At 35.2% G+C, this 16023-nt stretch overlaps 1 protein-coding gene across 1 annotated transcript in view; it reads left to right on the forward strand.

Moving 5' to 3' along the window:
- Positions 1-16023, forward strand: part of ELP2 (elongator acetyltransferase complex subunit 2) — a 49020-nt gene that overhangs the window by 24490 nt on the left and 8507 nt on the right. The window contains exons 13-18 of the mRNA XM_079108522.1: positions 1133-1321; positions 3588-3657; positions 4170-4265; positions 4431-4488; positions 5065-5137; positions 15124-15316. Of these exons, the coding sequence (XP_078964648.1) occupies positions 1133-1321; positions 3588-3657; positions 4170-4265; positions 4431-4488; positions 5065-5137; positions 15124-15316 (679 nt within the window). The remainder of the gene's footprint in view (positions 1-1132; positions 1322-3587; positions 3658-4169; positions 4266-4430; positions 4489-5064; positions 5138-15123; positions 15317-16023) is intronic.

Genomic DNA, 16023 nt, shown 5'->3' on the forward strand with positions numbered 1-16023 from the left:
TAGATTAGGTAGAGGGGAGTGAAGGGAGGGGAGGTGAGATGGGGGTTGGAAGGATAGTAGAATGAAACAGACATTATTACCTTAGGTACATATATGACTGCATGACTGATGTGATTCTACAACATGTACAATCAGAAAAAGGAGAAATGATACCCCATTTTTGTATGATATATCAAAGTGCATAAATGCATTCTACTATCATGTATAACTAATTAAAACAAATTTTAAAAATTATTAAAAAAAATGATGAGATACCACTATATACACTTTAGCTGAAGTAAAAAATAGTAACATTAACAATTGCTTGTAAAGATGTAGAGTGACTGTAACTTTCATACTTTGCTTATGGGAAAGCAAAATGATCCATCCACTCTGAAACCTGTTGGCATATTCTTAAAAACTTAAATATTCATCTCCTCTTTGCAATTCAAACAATAATGCAAATGTTAGTTGTCACAATGTATTTTGCTTCTATTTCACCTAAAAGTTGTACGTCTTATAGGTTTAACTCATTAGGAAACATTATTTGAGATACAGTAGAATCTAATTTCTGAAGTCATCTAGTGTTTGACAGTAGTAGTTGAGATGGCTCTTTTTTTCCCCTTTGGCGGTACTGGGGGAATTGAACCTAGGGCCTCACACATTCTAGGCAAATGCTCTACCACTGAGCTCCTTCCCCAGCGTGAGGGTAGCTCTTGTTTAAGAAAATTTTTAGTCTTAACCCTGAGCTTAGTCACAAGAAAATTTTACCACTGATAAACCCTTGAACTTGTATATGGTGAAAGTCAGAATCTTTAACCTCTATTTCTGACAAAAATTCACAGGACTGACTAGGAGTCGGGTCATGAGAGCTAGTGAGGTTTGCCAATGGTATTGCTGCCACAGTAACATGATAGATCTTTTGGAGCATCACTTGTAGTGTTGAAAATACAAGTCAAATGATTTGGAATGCTTTTCTGTGGCTCTTGTTGATTTGCTACTAGTACTGCTCAGTTGTTTATTTGTGGATGAATCTGTCCCATGGTCATTATTTCCACAGTATAGTTAGTAGTTTTGCATCTGACATTTTGTTTGTTGAGAAGAATTCGTTTTTGAAATATATGGCCATTTTCTTTTATTCTGTTTTACTCAGGTGACTTGGCATGAAATTGCAAGGCCTCAGATACATGGTTATGACCTGAAATGTTTGGCAATGATTAATCGGTTTCAGTTTGTATCTGGAGCAGATGAAAAGGTTCTTCGAGTTTTTTCTGCACCTCGGAATTTTGTGGAAAATTTTTGTGCCATTTCAGGACATTCACTGAGTCATGTGCTTTGTGATGTGAGTATTCTTCTAAAGGTTCTACTTAAATCTAGTCACTTAATTTTAAATTCTAAATATTTTTTGCTTTGGGCTATTAATGGAGCATATGGGTAGAAAAGAAACCATATCATTTATTATTGGTTTGACATATGTTTGTGTGTACTGTGGCATATAATGGCTTAAGTATTAAAACCAGAAATTTTGTGTAACAAATGAGCTCAGAACACTGTAGGAATATCATGTTCATTTGAGACATGGATATTATATATTGTCACTGTGCTAGATACCTTTGATAAACTATACAAGATGAGTTCCATTTTCAGAGATTGTCATCTTGCTTGTAGGGTAGTGGTAGGGGACAGTCTAACTAACATACCTGTAATTATTAGATGAGATCAGATAACTGCTAAAGCTTATAGTACAAAAGTAAATTTCATAGAAGGAAGAGGTCCCTGCACTGGAGAAATGACAGCATATTTAATGAGTTTCATTTGGGTTGTGTAGTAAGTTTTTGTTTTGTTTGTTTGCACCTCTCTTACAAAAGATTTGAGCTACTTACAAAAATACATGGATTATAAAAATTACAAAGTAATTTTGAAGGAAGGGAAATTAAGTTAGGAAGATAGTTACATTATATAGATGTGCGTTTCTTATAGTCCTCTACCTAGAATTGGGTCGCAGGTTTGGTTCTGAGGTCCAAAGGGTAAGTATACTTTTAATAGGCAGGAGGAAGGAGAAATAGGGGAGAGGTAGCCAGAGTTGTTGGGGTGTTTGTTGGAATGAAGAAGGAAATGGAGAAGTGGGGAAAGTCAGATCAGGGAGGATTTTGGGAGGCAGGCACAATTCAGACTGTGGAGTGCTGTTGGAAGCCCCTTCACAAAGAATGTGATGAAAAAGTATTTTGGAACAAGGAGAATTTTCTGGGAGCCCAGAGATTGAAGGCACAGAAACCACCATTGACCCAGGTAAGAATGGAGAAGAAAGTGAGACTCATTTGAAATGAAATGCCCTGGAATACAGTGCATTGTGCCACAACCTTTCTTAATTATGTGAAGAGGTTTTAAGATTTTCTTTTGCCTATTTCTAATAATGATGGGCATTGTGAATGTGATCCAAAGGGAGGTCTTGATTGTGACTCATTATATAGGGCTAACATTTGGGGATGGAGGAACAGTTAGTTTTGGGATCTCTTTAGTTCCAGGGATTAAAATGGAGTTTCATGGAATTTCATGAAAACCTTAGTCCCAGGTATACTTTCAATACCTAAAATACAGGAATCCCTGCTGAGTGTGATGGTACATACATGTAATCCCAGCAACTCAGGAGACTGAGGCAGGAGGATTGCAAGTTCAAAGCCAGACTCAGCAAGGCCCTGAGCAACTTGGAGACACCCTGTCTCAAAATAAAAAAAAGGGCTGAGAATGTGGTTCAGTGGTTAAGCATCATCCCTGAGTTCAATCCCAGGTACCAAAATAAATAAATAAAATAAAGGAATTGTATAGACTTGACTGTCTCTTGATCTCTTTTAGGTATTACCCCCATACTAAGTGTTGGGATAGGTATATGGGAAAGCTTTTTATTGCTCTTCCCATGCTATGCTATTTCTCTTGATTTTTGAGTTAAGCATGTAGTTCCTCATGTTTTGCGTAGCTGTTATTGATGGTGGTTTAAATTCACATTGCTCAAGTTTGTCTAGTCCTAGCTCCTGTATTAGAGTTTAAATTGTAAGAAACTCTTACCATGTGGTCCTGGGCCAGGTTTGATGATTCGTATATAGTTTCAAAAACTTGATTGCTTTAAGTTGTAGAACCTAGGCAGAGTATTGCCTCTTCAAATGGTACTCTTATCAAGTTTTAAAATAGTTTTCAATTATTTAAATATGTTTAATGAAAATACCTTTCTAGGTATTTTATGTTTAATAAAATCCCTTTCTAGGACTGGGATCATCAAAGATGTGCCCTCTGAGGCTTTCTTGGAGGTGGAGCTTTGGTCCCTCCTTTTTCACCCTGCTGCATTTCTTGTCAGACCCTGAAATCCATTGAGCTATAAGGATTTGACATGGATGAGAAGAAGCTGGGCTTTATGAATTGGGTTAGAGTGTCTGTTGGAGTCATTGCTCATCATTGCATCTCTTGGTTCAGGAGGTGGAAGAGTGGGCAGGTGTCCACACTAGGTGGTCTTGAAACTGTTTCTCAGCCTTTATGAGCATGACATTTTTGTAGTGCCTGAGGAAACCAGTAGGTTTTAGTGTTTAAAACTTATATTATCTGATTTTTTATTCTAGCACGACAATGATCTTCCTGAAGGAGCTACTGTCCCTGCATTGGGATTATCAAATAAAGCTGTATTCCAGGGTAAGGCTTTGGTCTCAAATTATTCAACCGCTCATTGTATGTAAAACTTAGTTATATACTTGTGTAGTGTATACCTAATGTTGTTACTACAGCTCATTTTTTTCATTTTTTAATCACAGTCCACACATCTATCATCTCCCTTCAGATTTTTGTGATAAGTATATGAATGCAAACCACTGAAAATAGTACTAGCTTTTCAGTCTTTAACAGAGCAGTGGAGTCACAGATGGGAATGCAGGCAACCTGAGAATCTTGTATAGTTGAAAAAGATTGTGAACTGCTAGGTCAAAGCAAATGGAAGGAATCTTTATGGAATTGATTAATGCTTTCCAGAACTTGTTTGGAAAACACTGGAGTGTAGAAATACCTTTGGCTTTTGAGTCGTGTGGCCATAACTTTGAAATACACCACTTTGAGGTGCCACCGCTTTCTTATGGGCTGTATCGAGACAGTATAAGAGACATAAAGATAGTAACTCCATTCAAGGTAATTGATGTGTTTCTTTAAACTAGGAGACATGGCTTCTCAACCTTCTCATGAAGAGGAACTGTTAACTAGTACTGGTTTTGAGTATCACCAGGTTGCCTTTCAACCCTCCCTACTTACTGGTAAGAAATGACAAGAAGATGATTTAGTAGAATCACTAGTACACATGTATGGTGTCTGTTGCTGCTGAATTAAAAAGGTGCTATAGAATTTGCTTTATTTGGCTAAAAATTGCTTTATTGCTTTATTTGTATTGCTTTATTTGTAATACTACAAATTTATTGTAGAGCCTCCCACTGAGGATCATCTTCTGCAGAACACTTTGTGGCCTGAAGTTCAAAAACTGTAAGTTAAATTATACTTACCTCTTTGATTTGATTCTGCCATAACATGGGGATTTTTTCCCTCTACAATTTTATTTTCTCCTTAACCTGCCTACATTCTCCCTCCTGCTCTACAGAACTTTCAGTAGCTCTTCAGACAAGTAAGAATCACATCTCACATTGATATTTATGTTAATATTTATGATATTTATTAGTTTTATTGGTCTTAAGTTTTAAAGTAGAGAGGCATAACATATTTTCTCTTCTAAAATTTTGTTATGGTAACTGGTCTTTTTTGTCCTTGATAGTTTCCCATCAAAACATTTCCTTGGTGGTTGATTGTACCATCTGTCTAAGGACAAAAGGTGAAAACTCGAATCTTGATCTGTTTGAATGAGTTCTATTACTTTAGGAAGCTGTCGTTTTTCTCCCGTTTTTTTCTGAAAGTATTTACCTAGACAAAAATGTAGCGTTTGCTAAAAGAAATGTGTGTTGCTTGGGAGAATGATGTTATTTTCTTAGTTTTTACAAATTTTACAGCATGAGGTTAGGCATATTATACTAATGCAGAGGTTATTCATTTTGTCTTTAAATTTAGATATGGACATGGTTATGAAATATTTTGTGTTGCCTGTAACAATTCAAAGACTCTGCTTGCCTCAGCTTGCAAGGTAGGAAGTTTTACTTTTGATTCTGCTTGATCACAGGTTGTTTGCATCATTAGGCTTTTGCAAGTTTGGTAGAAATTTGGGCAAAATTCTATGTGAAAGGCCACTGGTACTGGCTTTTCCTGAATCTTACTTACTTTTTTTTTTTTTTTTTTTTTTTTTTTTTTGTGGTACTGGGGATTGAACCCAGGGCCTCGTGCTTGCAAGGCAAGCATTCTACCAACTGAGCTATATCCCCAGCCCAAATCTTATTTTCTTTAACTCTCTTTCCCTTCTGCCTCTTTAAAAGCTTACAGTTAAATTTTTTTTTTTTTTTTTTTTTTTTGGTGGTGCTGGGGTTTAGAACCCAGGGCCTTGTGTTTGTGAGGTAAACACTCTACCAACTGAGCTATATCCCCAGCCCCCTACAGTTACATTTTAAATCTATTTTAGCTACACATTTTTGTTCTTAAATAGAGTCTACCCTTGGCAGTGCAGGGATTAGGGTGCCAATTCCTGTGCATAGTTGAAAATCTGCATATAATTTTGTGTGTGTGTGTGTGTGTGTGTGTGTGTGTGTGTGTGTGTGTGTGTGTGGCCAGGATTGAACCAAGAGCATCATGCATGCTAAGCAGGTGCTTTACTGCTGAGCTCCATGCCCAATCCCATTGTATGACTTAACTCCTTACAGTAGCAACAGGACATGGATATGAAGTTATTAGTGTAGTATAGTAATTTTGTAATAAATGTGTATATTTTATGGAAGTAGTAAATGATATACTAGTCTCTTATCTACATATATTTTATGTCTTTGTGGCATAACTTTTTTTTCAACTTTAATTTTTTAAAAAATATTTTTATTTGTAGATGGACACAGTGCCTTGATTTTATTTATTTTTATGTGGTGCTGAGGATCAAACCCAGAGCTTCACATGTGCTAGGCAAGCACTCTCCCACTGAGCCACAACCCCAGCCCCCAACTTGAATATTTTTATTTGTTCTTTTTAATTATATGATATAGAATATATTTGACATATTATACATACATGGAGTATAACTTCCCATTCTTGTGATTGTACATGATGTGGAGTTATGCTGGTGGTATATTCATATATGAACATAAGAAAGTTATGACTGATTCATTTCACTATCTTTCCTGTTCACATCCCTTCTCCCTTCCCTTCATTCCCCTTTGTGTAATTCATAGTACTTCTGTTCTCCTCCCACTACCCCCTTATTGTGTGTTAGCATCCACATATCAGAGAGACCATTAGACCTTTGGTTTTGGGGGGTTGGCTTATTTCATTTAGCATGATAGTCTTCAGCCCCATCCATTTACCACCAAATGCCATAATTTCATTCTTCTTTAAGACTGAGTAGTATTCCATTATGTAAATATACCACATTTTCTTTATCCATTCATCTGTTGAAGGGCACCTAAGTTGGTTCCATAGCTTAGCTATTGTCAGTTGAACTACTGCAAACACAGATGTGGCCATGCCACTGTAGTATGCTGATTTTAAGTCCTTTGGGAATATGCTGAGAAGTGGGATAATTGGGTCAAATGGTGGTTCCATTCCAAGTTTTCTGAGGAATCTCCATATTGCTTTCCATAGTAGTTGCACCAATTTGCAGCCCCACCAATAATGTAAGAGTGTACCTTTTCCTCCACATACTCGCCAACATTTATTGTTATTTGTATTCTTGAAAATTGCCGTTCTGACTGGAGTAAGATGAAATTGTGTAGTTTTAATTTGCATTTCTGTAATTGCTAGAGGTTTTGAACATTTTTTCATATATTTGTTTTTGTTTTTTGGGTAGCAGGGATTGAACTCAGGGACACTTAACCACTTAGCCTCATCCCCAGCTCTATTTTGTATTTTATTTAGAGAAAGGGTCTCACTGAGTTCCTTAGCACCTCGCCATTGCTGAGGCTGACTTTGAACTTGTAGTCCTCCTGTCTCAGCCTTCCCAGCTGCTGGGATTACAAGTGCGCACCATTGCGCCTGGCTTCATGTATTTGTTGATTGGTTGTACTTCTGTGAAGTGTCATTTCAGTTCCTTAGCCCATTTATTGATTGGGTTATTTGCTTTTTGGTGTTAAATTTTTTGAGTTCTTTATATATCCTGGAGATTAATGCTGTGTCTGAGATGCAGGTAGCAAAGATTTTTTTCCCATTCTCTAGGCTCTCTCTTCATGTTATTGATTGTTTCCTTTGCTGTGAAGAAGCTTTTTAGTTTGATACCATCCCATTTATTGATTCTTGATTTTACTTCTCATGCTTTAGAAGTTTACAATTGATTCTTCTTGTGTGTTAGCATCCACATATCAGAGAGACCATTAGACCTTTGGTTTTGGGGGGTTGGCTTATTTCATTTAGCATGAAAGTCTCCAGCCCCATTATGTTGGTTCTTAAGCCAACATAATGGAGATTTGGGCCTAGGGTCTCTGGCCTAATGCCTGGGTCCTTGGTCCACTTTGAATTCAGTTTTGTGCAGGGTAAAAGATAGGGGTTTAATTGCATTTTGCTGCACATGGATTTCCAATTTTCTCCGTACCATTTGTTGAAGAGGCTATCTTTTCTCCAATGTATGTTTATGGCATGTGGCATAACTTTTTCTTATTTCTTCAATAGTTCTAGGCAATGCAATTCTTCTTTGAATTTTTCAAATTGTTGCAAATCTTCAAAAAGTCTGTCATGATTGAGTAGTTTGCATTTTCTAAAATTTTATATAATTGAAATCAGTTATAATTGAGATTCATTCATATTGTTACATGTATCAGTAGTTCATTCTTTATTGCTGAGTAGTTGTCTCTTGGGTGGTTACGCCACAATTTGTTAAACTTGTGTAGTGCAAATCTGTTGTGTGGAACCATTGGTAAGAACAGGATTCAATTGCTCAAATGGCTTTGCTTCCACTGAGTAGCTAATTTGTTTTTAATATAGGTTACTGTAATCATGTAATTGATAATTTTTTCCTTTTCAAGTTGACTCACTTGTAGTATGTTTATCTTTCATACTGTAGCAACAATGTTTATCTTTTTTTAAAAAACATTTCCTTCTTTTTAAAAAATATTTTTAAGGGCTGGGGATATAGCTCAGTTGGTAGAGTACTTGCCTCATAAGCACAAGGCCCTGGGTTCAAATCCCCAGCACCACAAAAAAAAAAAATTTTTTTTTAGTTGTAGTTGGACACAATATCTTTATTTCTTTTTTTTTAATGTGGTGCTGAGAATTGAACCCAGTATCTTACCTATTCTAGGCAAGTGCTCTACCACTGAGCCACAACCCCAGCCCAGGAATGTTTATCTTTTAAATTAATGGTTTTAGTTGCTTTATTTAGGTGACATTAATATATTATAAATTGTATGTTTAATATAAACAGTTTAATAAGTTTTGACTTAACATTTATACCTATAAAATCATTACCACAAACAAGATAACCAAGATATCCATCAATTCCCCAAATTTTCTATGCTCTTTGGTAATATCTCTTTTCTGCCTCTCACCCCCAACTCCTGCCTCTATCTCTAGGAAACCACTAATGATTTGAGTAGTTTGCATTTTCTAAAATTTTATATAAATGCATTCTTTTTCCTTTTTTTTTTTTTTTTTGATGGGGTCTGGTTTTTTTTCATGATAATTTTTTGAGATTTATCCATGTTGTTCATTGTTCCTTATTGCTGAATGGTTTCTCTTGTATAACTGTGCCATAGTTTGTTGATCCATACACTTATTAATGGACATTTGGTTTGTTTTCTTGTATAGTAATGCCACGTTTTTGTCTTTTCCTTATAAAGCAATTAGGAATACAAGTCTTTGCATGGATATATGCCTTCATTTTTCTTGAGTTCATACCTATGAGTGGAATTTTGGGGTGATATGGTAGGTGCATTAATAAAGTTTTAAGACACTGCCAAACTGGTTTCCAAAGTGGTTTTATATTTTACAATCCCACCAGTAGGATATTAGCTTTCCAGTTGGTCTTGGTACAGCCAATCTTTTTACCTTCAACCATTTTAATAAGGGTATAATAGCTCAATGTGACTGCAATTTGCAATTTATTGACTGTTGATATTGATCATCTTTTCATGTGCTAATTTTCCATCCATATTATCTCTTTTGGTAAAATGTCTCTTCATATCTTCTGCCTATTTCTTTGTTAGATTATTATTATTACTGAGTTTTGAAAAATTTTTTATATATATTGGATACATCTTTATCAGATATGTACTATATTGGTATGTTTTCCCAGTGTATTGTCTTTTCATTTTCCTAACGGTGTCATTCAGAGAACAGAGGAACTTTGTGTCTTGGTGAAGTTTAGTTTATCATTTTTTCCTCTATTGGGTTATCTTTGTCATGTACCAAAACTTGCCTAACCAAGGTTATAAATGTTTTGTTATGTTTTGTTCTTGGAGCTCTATAATTTTTAAATTTACATTTAAATCTAATGAAACATTTTAAATTAACTCTTCAATTTGGCATGGAGTACAGAATAAAATTGATTTTCTTTGATAGTATAATATCCAGTTGATCCAGCATCATTTACTGAGACTGTCCCTTCGCCACTGTAACTTCTTTTGCCCTCTGTCAATTTATATGTGTGGGTCTGTTTCCAGGCTTTATTCAGTTCCTTTGATCTGTGTTGGTATAATGCCAGTATCATACTCTCAGTAACCGTATTTTTTTTTTTTTTTTTTTTTTTTGTGGTACTGGGGATCGAACTCAGAGCCTTAGTGCTTGCGAGGCAAGCACTCTACCAGCCGAGCTATCTCCCCAGCCCTGTAGTTTTTTATAATACATCTTCTAACTCTCTTTGTACTCTTATTTTGGTTATTCTAGGCCCTTTACTTTTTCCATTTTAGAAGCAGCTTGACAGTTTCTACAAAAAATACAGGCAGGAGTTTTGATGGGGATTACATTGTATCTAATGGGAAGAATTTGGGGATAATTTTAAGAATATTGAGTATTTTATTTGTTAATTTATGTATGTATGTATATATGTATGTATGTATGTATTTTTGGTACTGGGGATTGAACCCCAGGGTGCTTAACCACTGAGCCATATCCCTAGTCTTTTAAAAAGATTTTATTATTTTTTTAAATTTTGAGATAGGATCTTGCTAAATTGCTTAGGGCCTTGCTAAGTTGCTGAGGCTGGCTTTGAACTCGTAATCCTCCTGCCTTAGCCTCCTGAGCCACAGGGATTACGGTCATGTGTCATTGTGCCTGGCTCAATATTTAGTATTTTAACATGTGAAAGAAATGAGCCTTTTGTTTATTTAGGCCTTTAATTTCTCTTAGGAATGAACTTTTTAAAAATGCATCTTTTATTTTAGAATTTTTAGATTTAAAGAAAAATTGCAAAGATTACTACCCAGAATACCCACATTTCTCTCCCCAAGTTTCCCTGTTTCCCCAGTGTTAATATCTTAAAAGGAATATTTATAGTTTTCAATGTCAGGTCTTGCATATATTTAGTTAGACATATTCTTTTTTATGTATCAGTGATCATACATGGAAATATAGTTGCTTTTTGTATATTGAGCTTATGTTCCACAATCTTGTTGAACTTGGTTATTATTGCTAGTAGTTTTATTGTAGATAAGGTCAGATTCTCCACATAGATGCTTATGTTGTCTATGAATGAAAAAGTTTTATTTCTTCCTTTCCTATATCACTGTCTTAAAGTTTAATGGAAACAGTGACTGCAGAGATCTTAATCTTGGTCTTCATATCAGGAACAAAACATTTAGTCTTTGTTAAAAATGATGTTTGCTGTAGCTTTTTCGTGGTTCTTTCTGATTGCGGACATTCCTTGAAGATCCTGGTTTTCTGAATGTATTAGGAATGAATGCTAGATTTTGTCATTTTTTTCCCCTTCATCTATCTTTTTTTGTTTATAAATTGCATTGAATGATTTTTAAAATGGTAAAATAACTTAGCATTCCTTGAACCAAATCCCACTTCCTCATAATGTTTTGTCTTTTTATATATTGTTGGATTCATTTACTACAGTTGTGTTAAGAACTTTTAATAGTTCTTGAGGGGTGTTGCTCTGTAGTTTTCTTTCATCATAATGACTTCTTCTAGGTTTGGTCTAAAAGTAGTGCTACCTTCATGCAAGCATCTCCTTCTCTACAATTTTCTTAAAATTATTTTTGTAGAATTGGTGTTGTATTTCTTTTTAAAAGTTTTCATAGAATTCCCAGGTAACACCAACTGACTCTGGTGTTTTTGTGGAAAGGTTTTTAAGTGCATGCAATTGCTTTAATGGGTATAAGTAAGGTTATTTAGGTTATCTGAGTTTTCTTGAGTTCATTTTTGTACTTCATGTCTTTCAGAAAATGTGTCCCTTCATCTGAGTTGTCAGATTACTGACATGGTTAGTCATGTTATTCCCTTATGATACTCTTAATATCTGTAGTAATATAACTTTTCTTATTTCTGCTATTGGTGATTTGTGTCTTCAAAACCTCTCGCCTCCCCCCACCCCCCATTTTTGTTGTTGTTTTTTAAGGGGAGCAGAAGTAAACAGTAAGTTGAGGTGTCCTCAAAGACTCGGCTTTTGCTTTTATTGACTTTCTCATTATTTTTCTTGTTTTTAATTCATTGATATTTACTATTTTTTTTTTCCTTCTACTTACTTAGGTTACATTTCCTCTCCGTTTCTAACTTTTAAGATTAAGGTTGAAGTACTGGTTTCAGATCTTCCTTCCTTCTTTCCTTCCTTCCTTCCTTCCTTCCTTCCTCCCTCCCTCCCTCCCTCCCTCCTTCCCTCCTTCCCTCCTTCCCTACTGCCTGCCTTCTTTCCTTCCTTCCTTTCCTTTCTTTTTTGGTACCAGGGATTGAACCCAAAGGCTCTTAACCACTGATCCACATCCCCAGCCCTTTATTATTTTGAGACAACCACTGATCCACATCCCCAGCCCTTTATTATTTTAAGACAGGGTCTTGCTAAGTTGCTTAGGACCTCGTTAAGTTCAGAGTCTGGCTTGGAACCTATCATCCTCCTGCCTCAGCCTCCCCAGCCACTGGGATTATAGGCATTTGCCACTACGCCCAGCTTCTTATCTTTCTTTTTAATATAGGTGTTTAGTGCTACAAATTTCCAAGTATTGTTTTTGAGGCACATAGAGATCCATCTTGACTTGACCACGACCATTTTGAGTCATAACCATCATGATTGCCCCTAAGTAATCCTGATCTGTTTTCTAGCATACAATAAACAAACAAAACCATTAAAGTGGTGGTGGAGCTTTATGACCAGACCCTGGGCCTGGGAGCACCAAGCATGTGCCTGAAGTCCTTGATATTGGTTTGAGATAAACCAGGTACATTTCTTAGATGAAGTCACTCTTGTCCTGACTGTTTCATATGCCCCCTCCTTCTGACCTAAGCTGCGGTGATCTACTGGCCTTGCTGCTGCCCATGACCGTACTTCAGCATAGGTCACTCTCTAGTATGTCGAGCTCTATGCAAACCTGAATCGATCTGCCTCTTTCTTTGCTCTTATAGCACCTTGTGTGGCCAGGTCTCATACCCTGAGACCCAGTTTTTCTGGAACAAAACTTTCCACAAATTTCATAGTATGACTTGAATTCTTTAAAATTATATATTGATAAGTTTCCATGTTTACTTGAAAAGAATGTGTATTGTTTCTTTTGAATGGAATGTTATATATTGATAATTACATCATATTGGTTGATATGTTGTTAGAATCCTTTTTTTTTTTTTTTTTTTTTTTTTTTTTTTTTTTTTTTTTTTTTTTTTTGCGGTACTGGGGATCGAACTCAGGGCCTTGTGCTTATGAGGCAAGCACTCTACCAGCTGAGCTATCTCCCCAGCCCCTGAATCTTCTTTATGTTCAGTTTTATTGAGAATGCTATTTTGAAATCTGACTATAAATTATGGACATATTGTAGATCAGTTTTTACTTTATGTATTTTGAAGCTCTATTGGTTAGGTGCATATACATTTATGATTATTACGTCCTTTTGATTAATCTACTTGTTTATCACTTTAACCTTTTTTATTCCTGGCAATATTTTGTGTTATGAAATCTACTTTGTCTGATACCCACTTTCTTTTGACTAATCCTTGAGTTATATCTTTTTCCATGATTTTATTTTTAAACTGTTTGCTTTTATTTCAAGTAGGTTGCTTAGAAGCAGCCTATAGTTGAGTCTTACATTTTAACCTATTCTAGCAGACTTTCATTTTAATAGGGGTATTTATTATACCACTTATATTTAATGTAATAACTGGGGATGGTTCCACTTATATTTAATGTAATAACTGAGGATGGTTGAATTTAACTTTCTCATCTTACTTTTTTGTCCTAGGATTCATCTGTTCCATGTTTCATTTCTCTTCTTTTATATTCAATAGTTATTTTTTATGATTATACTTTTTTTTTTTGGTTCAGTTAGTATACATAATTTTCTGTATATTTTTCCAGTGGTCATTTTAAATTTTATAGCTCACATTTTTAACTTACCACTATCTACCTTCAAATTGTAATGTACCACCTTGTGTTATTATTTAAGAACTTTACAAAAGTATACTTTGATTTCCCCCTACTTTGTGGTATTTTGGTTGTATTTTCTTCATAAAGACCTCACAATATTTTGTTATTACTTACTTATTTATTTATTTATTTATTTATTTTTTTGTGGTGGGGTTTGAACCCAGGGCCTTGTATATGGCAAGGCAGGCACTCTACCAACTCCAACTGAGCTATATCCCCAGCCTTGTTATTATTTTTGTTTTAAACAGTATTATTTTTTGGAAGAGATTTAAAGAATACAGGAACATTTTTTCCATCAGATATTTTCCTTCTGCGTGGGGACATTCTTTTAAAATTCCTTGTAATGCAGTGTTGCTGGTCATGGTTGGTTGGTTTTTTTTTTTGAATACTGGGATTTGAACCCAGGGTCACTGAAATGGTGATCTTTTTATGATTTATTTTGAGAGTCTTGCTAAGTTGCTTTGGGCCTTGCTAAATTGCTGAGGCTGGTTTTGAACTTGGAATCCTCCTGCCCTAGCCTCCCAAGCTGCTGGGATTATAGGCGTGTGCCTCCATGCCCAGCAATTTGTGGGGTTTTTTGTTTTAAGTTTTCTCCTGCCCTCAAAAAAGTCTGCTTCTCTTTCAGTATTCAGTGATAATAGTGGTGGGTAAAGAATTCTCAGTTTAAAGTTGTTTTTTCTTTTCAATACAGTGAAGATGTTGTTCCATTTTCTTTTGGCTTGCATCGTTTCTTTCTGATGAGAAGTCTGCTGTAATTTTTCATTGTTTTGCAATAGGCTTTTTCTCTCCTCCTCTTAAACTTTTTTATTTGTTGGTAGTTTTAAATAATTTGATTATTATTGGTATGATTTTCTTCGTGTTTCTTATGCTGGGTTTTATTGAACCTAATGGGTCTGAAAGTTTGTTGTTTTCATCAAGTATGGAAAATTTTTAGCCCTTATCTTTTCATATGTTTTTTTCTTCTCATACTTTTGGAAACTCCAGTTATATTTGACTGATGAAGTTGTTGCATGGTTCATGGTTCTTTGTTTTTTTTCCTGTGATTCATTTTGTCTCTCTGGGATCAGTGTTTTTTGTTGCCAAATATTTATATTTTGGAGTGCTGTCATTTCTTGTATTTTGTTTAGCTTTTTAATTTTCTCATACTAGAGTAAATCTGGTCCCAGTTACTCTATATTCATCAGAAGTGGAAGTCTCCAAACGGTTAATTACACAATACACAACATGTATTTTTCTCATAACAAGTTAAAACGTGATTACAGCATTGGTCCCTGATGATTTATTTTTTCTAATCCCAATTTTCTCTCTTTTATCACAGATTAGCCTTTATTGTTACCTCTAGGAGTGGTGTTTCGTTGTTGTTTTCTGCATTCAAACAAATCCATATAATACAGTCATAGAAATTATGTGTTACTTTAGAAAATATGTTCTTTTTATTTCTGCTTAAACCGCTTCCTTGTTTCATCTCTGTACAGGCAGCTAAGAAAGAACATGCAGCTATCATTCTTTGGAACACTACATCTTGGAAACAGGTGCAGAATTTAGTTTTCCACAGTTTGACTGTCACGCAGATGGCCTTCTCACCTAATGACAAGTTCTTACTGGCTGTTTCCAGAGATCGAACCTGGTCATTATGGAAAAGGCAGGATACAATCTCACCTGAGTTCGGTAAAACATGTTGTTATTAAATAGTTATATTTATTTTATCCATATTAAGCAGCTTTTGGGTTAAGACAAATGGATAACAGGGTGAAGACAGAGTCTAATGAATGTAAGACCTTTCAAAGTTCTCAGATGACTGAGGAAGACGTATAAGTGTTTATAGAATAGCTGCCACAAAACCATATAGATGACATTCTGAGCTTGGATTTTATTGGAATGAAATAATAAAGGTACTTTTAAGAAACTTGGAAATGAGTGATTTCTGTCTCCTCTATGAACTATTTTATAAATATAATATTTTAAATTATGAAACTTAGAGGAACCTTTATTTTCAACCTTTCCCTACCCTCCCCTGCCATTTTGATCATTGGGAAGGATTCATTATGCATCTGTGGATAACAATCCATCTACTGTAAATCTTGCATAGATTTTAAAAAGAAAAAGAATAAAAGCTTTGTGTCATTGCATCAATGTCCTGTTACCATTCCCTACTTCCTTTTGGGGGCTAAAATCCAGAGGGAGTTTAAAGTATATTTGTGGTGTTTAATCATGGATATGACTTACATATAATTTCATTTTGTGATATTTCTAGTCTTTTAGTTTCTTATATTTCAGCGAACATCCAGGCAGTATAAGACATGCTTATAGGATGTGTTAGAATAGCTAGTTAGTACTTAACTTATCATGGTTCAACTTAGGGTTTTTTTGCCTTT

This window comes from Sciurus vulgaris (genome assembly GCF_902686455.1).
Source record: "Sciurus vulgaris genome assembly, chromosome: 13".
Taxonomy (NCBI): Eukaryota; Metazoa; Chordata; class Mammalia; order Rodentia; family Sciuridae; genus Sciurus; species Sciurus vulgaris.